The sequence below is a fragment of the Ochotona princeps genome, chromosome 12 (assembly GCF_030435755.1).
Source record: "Ochotona princeps isolate mOchPri1 chromosome 12, mOchPri1.hap1, whole genome shotgun sequence".
Taxonomy (NCBI): domain Eukaryota; kingdom Metazoa; phylum Chordata; class Mammalia; order Lagomorpha; family Ochotonidae; genus Ochotona; species Ochotona princeps.
Genome location: NC_080843.1, coordinates 48863430 through 48877288, shown reverse-complemented (window position 1 = coordinate 48877288; position 13859 = coordinate 48863430). Strand labels below are relative to the sequence as shown.

General features: G+C 40.2%; 1 protein-coding gene across 5 annotated transcripts in view; it reads right to left on the bottom strand.

The window, feature by feature from the left end:
• Positions 1–217: 217 nt before the first annotated feature.
• Positions 218–13859, bottom strand: part of FNDC3A (fibronectin type III domain containing 3A) — a 162626-nt gene continuing 148984 nt past the window's right edge. For all 5 annotated transcript variants that reach the window (XM_004577484.3, XM_058670773.1, XM_004577485.3 and 2 more), the window contains one exon: positions 218–553. In XM_004577484.3, the coding sequence (XP_004577541.2) occupies positions 239–553 (315 nt within the window). In that variant the 3' untranslated portion in view covers positions 218–238. The remainder of the gene's footprint in view (positions 554–13859) is intronic.

The following is a 13859-nucleotide window of genomic DNA, read 5'->3' as shown; positions in this document are numbered from 1 at the left end:
AAACCCCAAATAAAAAACACAAAAAATCCCCATCCCATAACTGATACTTCTCTGGCTTGTCTTGTAATAAAGTGCCAGCCTCTATCTAACAATATAAGCACTGAAAATGACAAAAATGATGTGCGGTAGTCTCAATGCCAGTGCTAAATGCCACTGTTTTTGTAAAAGCAACACAGAAATAATTTTAGTATATGACAAAATAAAATGTAAAACAGTGTTAAAAAATAAAGTTATATTTTCACTTGATTACAAAGTACTGAATGATAAAGGCAATTAGGATGGAAAAGATTGCGAACAGCACCAGGATGACCGCGGCACACTGCTCGTCGCTGAGCGCCCGCCGGCTCCTGGTACTCTCCACAGAGTCCCTGGGGGTGCTGGCAGGTGGTTCAGTCCTCTGAGATATGAAGAGCACGGTGGTACTGTAGGGGCCGACAAGATCCTGGTGCCCTGCAGGGTCTTGGCACTGGCGAATGGCGCACACGCGGAAGCGATATTCACAGTTGAGCTGGAGGCTGGCATACCGGAAAGATGACTCGGGGCCTTTGTAAATCTGTTCATAAAGTAACAGGAGGCAGGGAGATGGGAAATTAACATATTTTAATGAGTGATAATAGGAGGTTGAGAAGCATTCTGACATGAAAGCTACTGAAAACCATTTGTTGTATCTTCCAAATGATGAGTAAAAAATACTTATCCACTAACGTCCTCAAGAGTCTGCTGCAGAAGGCCAAGAGAGAAATTAGGGAAGCAAGGCTGTGAGATCTCTCCTCACAGAAGGTAAAGGCAGACTGAAGAGAGAAGACGCACTCTAAACAACAGCAGCAGCAAACTGGCTCTCAGGCATTTTCCTCGAACCTAAGTGTTTTTTTTTGTTTGTTCGTTTTGTTTTTGGGTGAAATCATTCCATGAGCCGAGAGATAGTGTCTAATTTTACTTCCTCCAAAATATATTTGTTTTGCTGATAATTTCCCATACCGTTTCAAACATTTCTGTTGACTGAAACCAATGAATATGGGAGTTTTCTATCAGTGTCTATGGCAGATCATTTTAAAAATTTCGGAGAAGTGATCACTCAGAAATCTAGAATAGGATCTGAAAAGCTAGCTCCTCTGCTACGTTTTAAGAGAATAAAAAGAATGGAATAACATGAATTTTCAAGGGAAAGTACTGATTAAGAGGATATGGGGGGCTGGCGCAGCAGGTTAGGCTGTATACCTTGTGACATCAGCAGTGCCAGTTCAGGTTCCAGCTGCTCTGCTTGTGATCCAGCTCCCTGCTAATGTACCTGAGAAAGTAAAGGAGGATGGCCAAGTACTACCTGCCACCCATGTAGGAGACCTGGATCAACTTCCAAGCTTCTGACTTTGGCCAGGACTAGTCCCTTGTCGCCACTTGGGGAGTGAGAAAACGGTTGAAAGACCTCTGTTTCTTCCCCTCTGTGTCAATCTCTTTTTTAGAGAAACAGATATACTTGCTTTCTTTTAAGGTACACATAATCTAGAACTGGGCAGCCTGAGGTCAAAGCTCTGTCCCACCACCTCAACTATCTGAGTTTTAGACATTCACTTTAGAGCAGCAGGCACTGACAGTAACTGATGAACCTGGCAAGGTGGCTCAGTGGCTAAATCCTTGCCTTGCAAGTGCTGGGATCCCATATGGGTACCAGTTTGTGTACTGGCTGCTCCACTTCTCATCCAGCTCCCTGCCTGTGGCCCGCAAAAGCAGTAGAGGATAGCCCAAAGTTGTGCCTGAGTGGGAGATCTAGAAGAAGCTCTTGGCCTTGGATCGGCTCAGCTCCTGCCTTTGAGGCCACTTGGGGAATAAACTAATGGATGGAAGATTTTTCTCCCTATATCTCCTCTCTATAAATCTGCCTTTCCTATAAAAATAAATAAATCTTAAAAAAAAACCAATAACTGATTTTTAAGGTTATTATCAGGATGAGATGAACTAACATTCCTTGTTAAAGCACTTAGCACAGTGCCCTGCACACAGAGAATGTTCAATATATGGACGCTGTTGTTTCTTTAAATGAGTCTCATTCCTTTTACTCTAACAAAGAAAACCAAGGCTCTCACAGCTAAGTGACTTTCCAACTGGATTCCTTGTTAGTTGGTGGGCTACAAGTCATACCAAGCATTACTATGGTTTTAGCACTCTTCTTTAGCTACCTCAATTATGTCTGGGTTATAAATCTACATTTTTACATTTTGGCTTGCGCCCAAACAAGCAGCACAAAGATCTTGATCTCATTTTTTCTGTCTCCAGAATCTAGTATACAAGTAGAGTAAGGTACTAATAAAAGGCTAATAAATTAGCGAACTCTTTGACTATCAAGTGAAAATGTAGATACTGGGAAAATATATATGGGAACCTTTACTGAAGAAAGTAAACCTTGTGATGAATCATAAGGAAAATGGTAAATGTTCATTAGTTCTAAAAATGCAGATAAATGTTTCAGGGTATGGAAATGAAGAGTGGGAGATAAAGGATTAACAAACTGAAAAGTTGTTTTAGAAAGCAGTGTAAAACTATATTCATACAATGAAGTCAACTTAGTAAAAACTACAGATTTGTCTTACGGATAAAGTGAGTTTAACTGCTGTTATTAATCTTTATTTTTTCTATGTCTCCAAATGAGCATGTAATATAACAGGGAAAAACCTCAACAAATGGCAGGAGGATGGCAGAGAGAGGAAGATTACACAGGTGTTGGGAAAGCTCAAGGTTTTTTTTTTTTTTAAATTAAAAATGGGTCTCTTAGCATGTGACATTTCAAACAGAGTTTAAGCAATCCTGATTATAGGGCTGGGTGAGGGTTGGAAGTGAGCTGGTGGGACAGGAGCTCTTGTTGCATGCAAGTATATGGTGGATCCAGAAATGATTTTGAAGAGTTCTTATGAAAAACAATTCTTCCAGGAATTTACATCTTCACAACTGAGATCTTGGGGCCCAAGAGAACGATGAAGAAAAAGTCAGAAAGGAGAGTGGGAGGGAAGAAGATGAGATCAAGTTTTTAGATGTTGGGAAGGTCTCTCTGAAGAGGTACACATCTTATAGGCAGCTGCAGACTTGGGATGGAGAAAGACAAATGAATTTGGTAGAGCTAATTTAAGAAGGTATATACACACACACCCATATGTATATGAAGTTATTCAAATTACTTTAAGCTTGGAGAATCAAGATGGCGGAATAGGGTAAGGACATGTTTATACAGACAATCAGGATGAAGCAGAGAGGACATATTTCAGGTTGTAGGAAAGGACAGAACAACAGCAGAGGGGTACCTGGAGACTGACCGACACAGGAAAGCAGTGGACACAACGGTGTGGTGTTGTAGAGACTGATACTCCAGCACGGTGATCTGAACTCCACAGCAGCCGAAACTCCACCAGCAACCAGGTGGGAAGGGACTTTCACTGGGAGCTTGGGAGGTGAACCCAGACAAAGAACTGTCCATTCTGCTGGTCCATTTGATTTGACCAGGAGCGGAGACAGAGCAGCAGATCTCAGACGGGCAGTGCGAGAACAGAGTGGATTTCACAGCCCAGTCAGCCCCCTAGAGCTGAATTGGGCGCCATTTTGTGTAAAGAGGAAAGGGCAAGGGAGAGGATGCAGCATGCGCTGAGCTGGGAGTGAGCTCATTTCTGTCTGGGTGAACTGCAACAACGTGGCATTCTACAGGTTCCAATCAGGGCAGGTCTGGGATAGCCCTCGGATCTGACGACCAGCAGATCAAGAACCTTAGTGGTTGTACATCAGGTGCCATTTTGAGCACTGTGGCAATAGCTTTGGGACTGCAGGGGACAATAGTGAACTGCACATGTGCTAATCTCGCGAGAACTTGCTGAGGTCCGTGATTGCACTGGTCCCGCAGGAAAATAATACCGACTGTGGCATCGTACCAGTCAAAATAGGTCCGTGTGGCACCCAGACCTAAAGTCCAACAGGTTCCGACAAGATCAGCACCACCAACAACCTAATTATATAGGACACCTGATGTCTCTCTAATCCTGGGACCTGTTCCAACTGAAAGTGGGAGAAAGGTTGCAGAGACAACGGTGAAGCCTCAGCACGGCATCACAGGAGGTGGAGAGTGGTGAGCCAAGAGCTGGGGCTGTGGAGACCACGGTGGAAATCTAACATAAGAACCCAAACCTGGAACTTGCTGGAGGTTGTAGCACAAGTGACTGCAAGCAAAAAGGTGTGTACCAACTGCAATAAGTAAAATCGCATTGTAGACCTGTGGGTGACACAGCTTAGAAACCTACCCCAAGGAATTCAAGACTCTGCTAACCAGAAGTACAATGATCAAGAGCAAAAGAAGAGACAAAGGCACAATGAATATTACTGAAAACTCCCCTGCAAGGGAGCAAAACCCTATGCCAACCTCAGAGTTAACTGAGGAAGACATCGAGAAAATGGGGCACACAGAATCCATAAGATTCATTTTAAAGATACTGATTAACAATGAGAAGCTCATGCAAGAGTTCAAAGAATTTAAGGAAGCAATAAAGCAAATCAAGGCTGGTATATCAGAAATCAAGAACACAGTGGAGCAAATTAAGAGTACAGTGGAGAGTCTCCAAAAAGAAGAAAGAATCTCAGAATTGGAAGGTATTTCCTGTTATCAGGGGGAAGCAAACAAAAAGCTGGAAGCAGAGCTGGATCAGGCCAAAAAAAGTATTCAAGAATTGAAAGACACTATTAAGAGGCCAAATCTAAGAGTTATGGGAGTCCCAGAAGGTGCAGGAAGAGAAGCTGAGTTTGCAAATGTATTTAATGAAATAATAAAGGAAAATTTCCCTAATCTAGAGGAAGAATTGGGAAACAAGTTCCAGGAGAGGCACAGAACTCCCAACAGGCTTGATCAAAAACAATCTTCCCACGACATATGATCTTCAAGCTCTCTTCAATTGAACATAAGGAAAAAATCCTTAAATATGCATGTGAAAAAAATCAATTGACATATAAAGGGAAGCCAATTAAGCTCACAGGAGATCTCTCACAGGAAACTCTACAGGCAAGAAGCAAATGGAGTGACATATTCCAGATTCTAAAAGAAAAAAATTTTCGGCCCAGGATAACATATCCAGCAAAGCTTTCTTTCGTCTTTGAAAATGAAATAAAATTCTTCCACAGTAAAGAAAAGCTAAAGGAATTTGCCTCTTCCAAACCTGCCCTACAAGGGATACTTAAAGATGTTCTCTTCACAGAGAAGAGGAATAGCACCTACCCAAACCAAAGGCAAACAGGAAGAACATCCCACTAAAATGACAACAGAAGACTAAACCAATGAACAACCCATTCCTAAAATGACAGGACCAAAGTACCACCCATGTATATTAAACTCTGAATGTAAATGGCTTAAGCTCAATCAAACGTCTTAGATTAGTAGAATGGATTAAAAATCAAAACCCATCTGCTTAATGTCTGGAGGAGACTCACTTCAACAAAGATCAGCAGAAACTATATCACATGGGTTTTGTTGTTTTCTGTCAGTTTCATCTCTTCAAAACACTTCCTTCTGATTAAATCATTCAATGACTCGTAGGTCATGCAGTGGCATCATTTTCTTCAAGAAGGTTCTTGATTTTCATTTCTTCAGATACACATTAGTCATTTAATAACATGTTATTTAACTTCTTGATGTTAATTTCTTTTTTCTCCCAGATGTTGATTTTGTTTTGTGGCTCTTCATTTAAGGGGATGTATAGTAGCTGTGTAATGGAGACTGTCATATCTAATAACATGTCATTTATCTACAGGCATTGTAAATTTCTATTTTTCTTTTCATTGTTGATTTTGTATCACGACTTTTCATTTAAGGGAATGTACAGCAGTTGTGTAATGGAGACTGTCATATCTAGTAACATGTCATTTAACTTCATGGCATTGTAAATTTCTATTTTTCTTTCTATTGTTGATTTTGAATCATGACTTTTCATTTAAGGGGATGTATGGTAGCTGTGAAATGGAGACTAACATTCAGATGTGAGGATGTAGTGTGGCATGCATTTCTACTTTCAGACAAGATGGACTGACAATGAAACTGTTTACTATATCTTGACAATAGGATTCTGGACTCTTTGCCATTGTCCGTGCCCGCAATGATGGACATATGACTGAGTATGAAAAACTTTATGTTAGTAATGATATAGCGGAACTGGTGGGGAGGGAACTGGGGAGGGGATAAGGGAATATGAAACTGTATTATAATATAATAACAATAATAAAAAATGTCTTAAAAAAACAAATTACTTTAAGCTTGAGATGAGCTGGGTTAAGTGTTAGAATGCAAAATAAGAATTAAGATGAACATCACTTTTACTCTCATCCTGTTACACATATGGCATTAGCAATAAAAAGCAAAAATTCTAAATTTATCATCTTTGGGCCCTCACCTGTGGGTTACAGATACCATCGTGTATAACCAAAATCAAATAGCCCCTTAACTTTTGTTACAAATCCATTACTTATTTATAGACAGGGTGAGGCCAATATTAATGCAAACTTGGTTGAGGATAACAGATTAACTATTATTACAGTAAATAATATGCACAGCTCATATGACTTTAAGTTGTTCCCATCAAGAGGTCTCTGAATTGATGGAAAATACATACTGTGAAAAAAAGCAGGTATAGATGTCACATTATTTTGCACTAAAATAAACTTTTCTACAAACTTTGAAAGCTCCTTATAAAACAATGCTTTTTAGCACACTATTTTTTGATTGAATATAGATTTAATTTAAAGCTTCTCTTAAGGAATATTATATATTTGATTACACTTAAAAATAATTACTATGAGTTAAAAGGCAAATGCTGTCATATAATTTGGCACATAAGGTCATGTGTGATCCTTGTGTAATTTATGGACATTCTATTGTGAATAATTTTTTTGTAGTGAGCAATTCATGAAGAAAAAAGAAAATCACAATAAAAAATACAAAAAGCCATTTAAGTTCTTGTCTCTACTGTTTCCTCTTCTATTGTTACTATAAACAAGAGAGCTTTTAGAGCAGTCTTAAATTTAGTGTGGTTAAGAAACACTTGGGAATTAAACAAACCAAGAGCCAGACAGTAACTGTGGTCCAACTCCCAGACTCAGGTGTCAGGTTTTCTGAAGAACACTTGGCTTGAGAATCTGAGTTCGGGAGTTTAAGAAAGGAAGACATTACACAGAATCCCATGGGCCCTGGTATGGGCTGTGGTGGTTTACTTTATGACTCAACTTGACAGGACTAAAGGGCACTCAGAGAGGTGGTGAAACATTCCCTAGAGGTGTTTCTGGGATAGACAGGCATCTGATTCAGTAGACTGAGTAAAAAAGATGGTCTTCCACTAATGTGGGTGTGCATGATCTGGTCTGTTTAGAGTTTGGGTAAGGCAATGAAGTAGATAAAGGGCAAGTTCACTCCCTTTCCTGAGCTGGGGTGTCATCTTCTCCTGCCCTTGGTCACTGGCATCACTGGTTGTCAGATATTTGGGTTTGGACTGGATCTACACAACTGGCTTTCAAGCTTGCATACAGCACATTAAAGGACTTCTTAGGCTCCATGACTGAAGTAAGCCAGACCATTTTAACGAATCTCTTTCTATGTATCTCTGTATTGTCTTGTTTCTGTGGAAACCCTACTAACTACCATTGCCAACAGTAATTTGATTTTGGTTAGGAGTGTCAAACCCTCACTTACTACACCCATGAACTAGCAGAAACTGGCCTTGCTCTTAGCTCCAACCAAGATTGGCTTAAGCTGTGGTGCAGTCATCGTCCTTTGATACATGAGTGTTTTCTTTGATGCGTGAATGAATCAAGTCCTCCATGCTAAGGGCATCCACTGAAATGAAGAGAGAAACTAAGTCCTGATGACTTCATCATGCTGCTCGACTAACCAACCAATCCTGCAGCCTGAATGCCTGCCTACCTAAGGGTTTCTTCCTAACCAAATCTGCATTGCTAATAAGCCACTTAGAGTTGGTTTTTCTGGTGTGTGCAACATAATCAGTTTCAACGTAAAAACTGCCTTAGATACAAGCTCCCAGTGGAGTAAGTCTAGTTTGAAAGGGTTTTTACCATTTCAGAACTATCAAAACCATTTGGGCAGAAATCCTGGGGCATCTGCCACATTGGGGACCCTGGTTTTATATCGGGTTGCTGTTCCACATCCCTGAGTACTGAGGCAGTTGGGAGACTGGGTATGGCTTCTCCCCTTATCCTCACCCCTTCCCCCAGATACAGGAAGAAGAAATAAAAAATTTGGAAAAAATGATCACACCCATTTTTCCTTAACTCTCATTCTTTCCCACCCTGATGATGTAAACATCATCAAAATTCTTCAACCCCCATGCCCTAATATTCATGTAATCCTGCTTTAATCTGAAGTGCCAATTTTTGATTAAAAAGCACTTGCTGTGTGCAAAAATTTTCTCCCATTCCGTTGGTTGCTTCTTCACTTTGTTAACTATTTCCTTTGCCGTACAGAAGCTTTTTAGTTTGATGTAGTCCATTTGTTCATTTTGGAATTGATTACCTTTGCTTTTGGTGTCTTTTCTAAAAAGTCTTTCCCTGTTTCTATATCTTGGTGTGTGCTTCCTATGTTTTCCTTTAATAGTTTGATGGTTCCTGGGTGTAGATTTAGGTCCCTGATTCATTTAGAGCTAATTTTCCTATAATGTGACAGGTGTGGGTCTTGCTTCTTAATTCTGCATGTGCTATCCAGTTGTCCCAACAGCATTTGTTGAGTAGACCAGGATTTTTCCCTGGGTTGTTTTCAGTTTTCTTGTCAAAGATTAGTTGACTATACATGTGTGGGCTCCCGGTCCCTTCTGGTGTTTCTATTCTGTTCCACTGATCTTCTGTTTCTGTGCCAGTACCAGGCTGTTTTGATAACCACTGCTCTGTAGTATGTCTTGAGGTCTGGAATTGTGATTCCTCCAGCTTGATTTCTACTTTTCAGGATAGCTTTAGCTATTTGTGGTCTTTTGTGATTCCAGATGTTATCATCTTTTCTATTTCTGAGAAGAATGTTGTTGGGATTTTGATTGGGATTGCGTCGAAACTGTATACTGCTTTTGGTAATATGGTCATTTTGATAATGTTGATCCTGCCAATCCAGGAACATGCTAAGTTTCTCCATTTTTCAAGGTTTTCTTCTATTTCTTTTTTTTTTTAATGATTCAGAGTTTTTATCATAGAGGTTTTTCACATATTTAGTTAGTTTAATTCTTAGGTATTTAAGATTCCTCTCCTCTATTTTTTTTTTTAAAGATTTTATTATTATTGGAAAGCCGGATATACAGAGAGGAGGAGAGACAGAGAGGAAGATCTTCCATCCGATGTTTCACTCCCCAAGTGAGCCGCAAAGGGCTGGTGCTGCGCCGATCCAAAGCCGGGAACCAGGAACCTCTTCCGGGTCTCCCACGCGGGTGCAGTGTCCCAAAGCTTTGGGTCGTCCTCGACTGCTTTCCCAGGCCACAAGCAGGGAGCTGGATGGGAAGTGGAGCTGCCGGGATTAGAACTGGCGCCCATATGGGATCCCGGGGCTTTCAAGGCGAGGAGTTTAGCCGCTAGGCCACGCCGGGCCCCCTCTCCTCTATTTTAAAGGGGACTGCATTTACAATTTCTTTGTCACCCACTGAATTATTTGTGTACACTAGTGCCACTACACAAGTGGTAGGGAACTAATATCCAGGATTTACAAAGAGCTTCAGAAACCCAGGGACAGCAAACAAACAAAAAACAAAAACAAAAACAAAAAAATCTGTAACAAAATGGACAACGGACATGAACCGACATTTTTCAAAAGAACAGATTCAAGTGGGTAACAGACATATGAAAAGATGCTCAGGCTCCCTAGCCATAAGACAGATACAAATGAAAACCATGTTGAGTTACCATCTAACTCTAGTGAGACTGGCCTACATTCAGAACTCAACTAACAAGACCTGCTGGCGTGGATGTGGGGAGAAAGACACCCTGCTTCACTGCTGGTGGGAATGTAGGCTAGTACAACCACTGTGGAAATCAATATGGAGAGTACTTGGAAAATTGCAAATAAAGCTGCCATATGACCCAGCTATCCTACTGCTAGGAATATATCCAATAGTAGTGAAATCTGCATATGAGAAGGGGATCTATAATCCTGTATTTGCAGCAGCACAATCAACAATAGCAAAGACATGGAAACAATCCAGATGTGCATCCAAAGAGTGGTTAAAGAAACTGTGGTACATCTACTCCATGGAATATTATTCAGCTATTAAGAAGAATGAAATTATTCTATTTACAACCAGGTGGTCCCAACTAGAGAACATTTTGCTCAGTGAAATGAGTCAATCACAAAAGAACAAACACCGTATGTTCTCTCTTATATACGGAAAACATCATGGAAAGTGTAACTTCAATAATCCAATCCATACTGTTTTTTGTTTGTGTGTTTGCTTTTTTGGCTGTATCCCATGTGTTATGATGTCTTTTTAAATTTCAGTTTGGTTTATTCCAAATAATTTCTTTTCTCTTGTTGAATTCATCATGGGCTCATGGATTATAGGATGGCATCATTTTTCCCAAGAGACTTCTGTGTTTCCTTTTTGTCACCAATGCGTTCGTTACTCAGTGGTGCATTTTTTTTATGGTGCTGTAATTTGTTGTTGATGTTGTTGTTGCTGTTGTGGTTGTGGCTGTCGTTGTTCTAACTCATACCAGTGGTTGATCTTGTCTCATGGCTTCCCACTTATGGAAATGTATAGTAATGGAGTAATGCGGTCTATCATACACAGACATGGAAGTATAATGGAACATGCATCCCTGCTTCCAGACGAAAGATGGATTCCCAATGAAACTGTTGGGCATGTGTAGACAATGGGATGCTGGACCGTCTGATACTGTACCAACAATGTCAGGGTATACTTAAATAAGACTGACAGGATTCTGATTCCTTATGAAGGTACACTACTGTAACAAAATGGAAAAAATCTGATGGGCAGTGGGAATTTGGTGTGGTGAATCCCGGCCTATATGCAATTGTACCACATAATTCAAAATTCAAAATAAAAATATATTAAAAAAAACACCTGCTTTTAAACATGAATACATATTTGAGAGGATAAAAGAGCTAGCAGACATTTGATTTGTGCTATACATTTTCTTCCTCCTAATACCCAGCAAGGTCAGCTGTATATGTAAGTTAGCATGTACGTGAGACTGCAAGGTTAAGAGGTAGTGGGAGAGGGCTCGGCAGCGTGGCCTAGTGGCTAAGGTCCTTGCCTTGATCCCATATGGCCGCTGGTTCTAATCCCGGCAGCTCCACTTCCTCTCTGTCTCTCCTCCTCTCAGTATATCTGACTTTGTAATAAAAATAAAATAAATCTTTAAAAAAAAAAAAGAGGTAGAGGGAGAATGTGATTTTAGAGAATGGGGGTAGCTTTAGCTGAAGTGTTGCCAGGTGAGGCTCATGATTCAAAGCAGGGATCAAACAGCTGGGCAAAGTCAATGACAGGCCAAAGAGGGATGAGGAACGCGAAGAATGCAAAGAAATCAATTTGTTCCTAAGCACAGTTTAAGGTCATGGGTACTTCTTATTCCTGCTAGGCTCATTTGCTTCCAGGTTCCTTCCCTACCTCCAACCAGCAAACATTCTAGCTTAAACAGGTTTTCATACACTGGACTAGAAATGCAACCTCCAACTCATTAATATTCCCCTTATTAAAAACAACAGTAGCTTCTAATGTTGAAAAATAAAACCTAAGTCTCCTCCACGACATATTCCACTCTTACACAAGTCACACTTGGGAGACTACCACTCCTCATAAGCTTCCAGGCACTAACAATACTTAGCACAAAGAACTTCCTTTAGGAAAATGTGTCAGAGTCCAGGTGGAGTCAACCAATCTAACTTATTTGAGAGAGGGAGGGAGTGAGGGAAGGCATGTGGGAACACGCACAAGAGTGAACGCACTCTTTGCTGGTTTATCCTGCAAATGCCTGAAACATTCAGGACTAGGCTAGGTCCAGCCTGGACCAGGAGCCGGGAATTCAACCTGGGTTTCCCCTGGGGCTGGTGGGGACACAGGTACTTGAGTCTTACCCGCTGCCTCTTCCCAGAGTGCCCAGCAGCAGGAAGCTGGATCAGAAGCAGAGGGACTGCCATTTAAACTAGTCATTCCAGCAGGTCAGTCATCCTAAGCAGTGACTTAACTGCTGTGCCAAACGTCCACCCTCAACATTTATCTTTATTTTGATGTTTTACTTGGTTATGCAAAATATCAAGACTGTTAAATTCCTGCTTGCTTGTTAAGTTTTAAACAGTTTTCTTGAAGTGTGAAGAGTAACTTGCTAATAAATGTAGCCTCTCCATGATCTTAGGGTGCTTCGAGAGCTTACAAAAACTGGTATTAAAATATAAATTTATTTTAGTTCAAACATTTTGAAATTCATAAATTTTCATGCACTTTCGGGAGGTCCTTCATAGAACTGAGTATCTGTGTTGAATATATAAGTTACAAAATATAAATTCCATGGATGAAACTGAATTCAGTAAAATTCCAAAGCTGTAAGCTGTAAAGTTTTAAAAAATACTGAAGTGCTTTAGATGAGCAGCTATATAAGTTACAAATGAAAAGATTATCTTATAGCATGTTTACTGTTAGGAACCACAGACTTATGGGCCTTAGACTTGGCCTACCTGACAGCCTGTTGCAATGCAAAAGCCTGCAAGCAGGGCTACAGCAAGCAGGATATTAGGCCAAAACATCCTCTGTAGAGCAAGCAGAATAGAACCTCCACCCTTGTTCCTGTTCAAATAATTAGTTCCTCCCCTGTTTCAATATAGCTGATTGGTTCCTTCCCTGCTTCAGTGAAGATAATTACTCCCAGGAAACCCCCTCCCCTAGAGAAGAAGGTATATATATGGAGTAAAAATAAAGGGAGAGGCACTTTTTTCCACCAAGTACAAGTGTCCATGTGTTTCTTGGGCCAGCAGCCCGGGGCTAGCAGCCCAGCATTCCCAGTCCACCCTCAGGGTTTGAGCGTTGTGTCCTGCAGGTTGGGACAGTTTACAATCTAACATTCAAGTGGTGATAGGGTTAATCTAGCTTTTAGGTTGAAAGGAGAATTAGTATTGCTGTTTTGTATAGTGACATAAACTTATTAAAATTCATAGACTACTCAAATGTGGGGTCCATATTTCCTTTAAACAAAATACAATTACATCTTCTTTAATGTTAATTTTGCTTCCTCCTTGGAAGGAAACCTGCTTATCTGTAAATTATATTCCAGATCTAATTATCATGTCAATTTGCAGATGGGTTAATAAAGAAAAACAATCACATGCCAGATTAAATCTCTGTGGGCCTTTTTAGTTTCAATAAAGATACTACATTTCCATACTTAACAAAAAATTAAACTAAAATCATTGTTAAGAAAAAGTTATATCTCTACTAAAACCATTATAATAAAACAAGTATTTAAGCTATAACAGGAACAACCCAGCTTAAAAGTCCCCATATTCAAGAAGGCTAATAGCAGAAAAGGAAAAAAAAATTGGATGCAATGCTGCTACACATCAGGCTTGCCCCCCAAAAATCATGTTTTTGAGGTTTAATGAACACTGTTAACTCCCCTCTCCATGTGACTGTTACACACCCCCTGCCAGGCAGTTAACTTTGATATTTTTCTACTAGGAAAGTGATATCTCTTTTAGGCTTTTGTAATAATCATGTCTACTGTTACATTTAAGCACTGTATTATGACTATTATTATTACTGTAAAAGCTTCCTTAGTTGTCTCATTGGCTCTGCCCTTGACCCATTCTAGTTTCATACTATAGCCAAAATGGCCTTGCATCTGATGATATG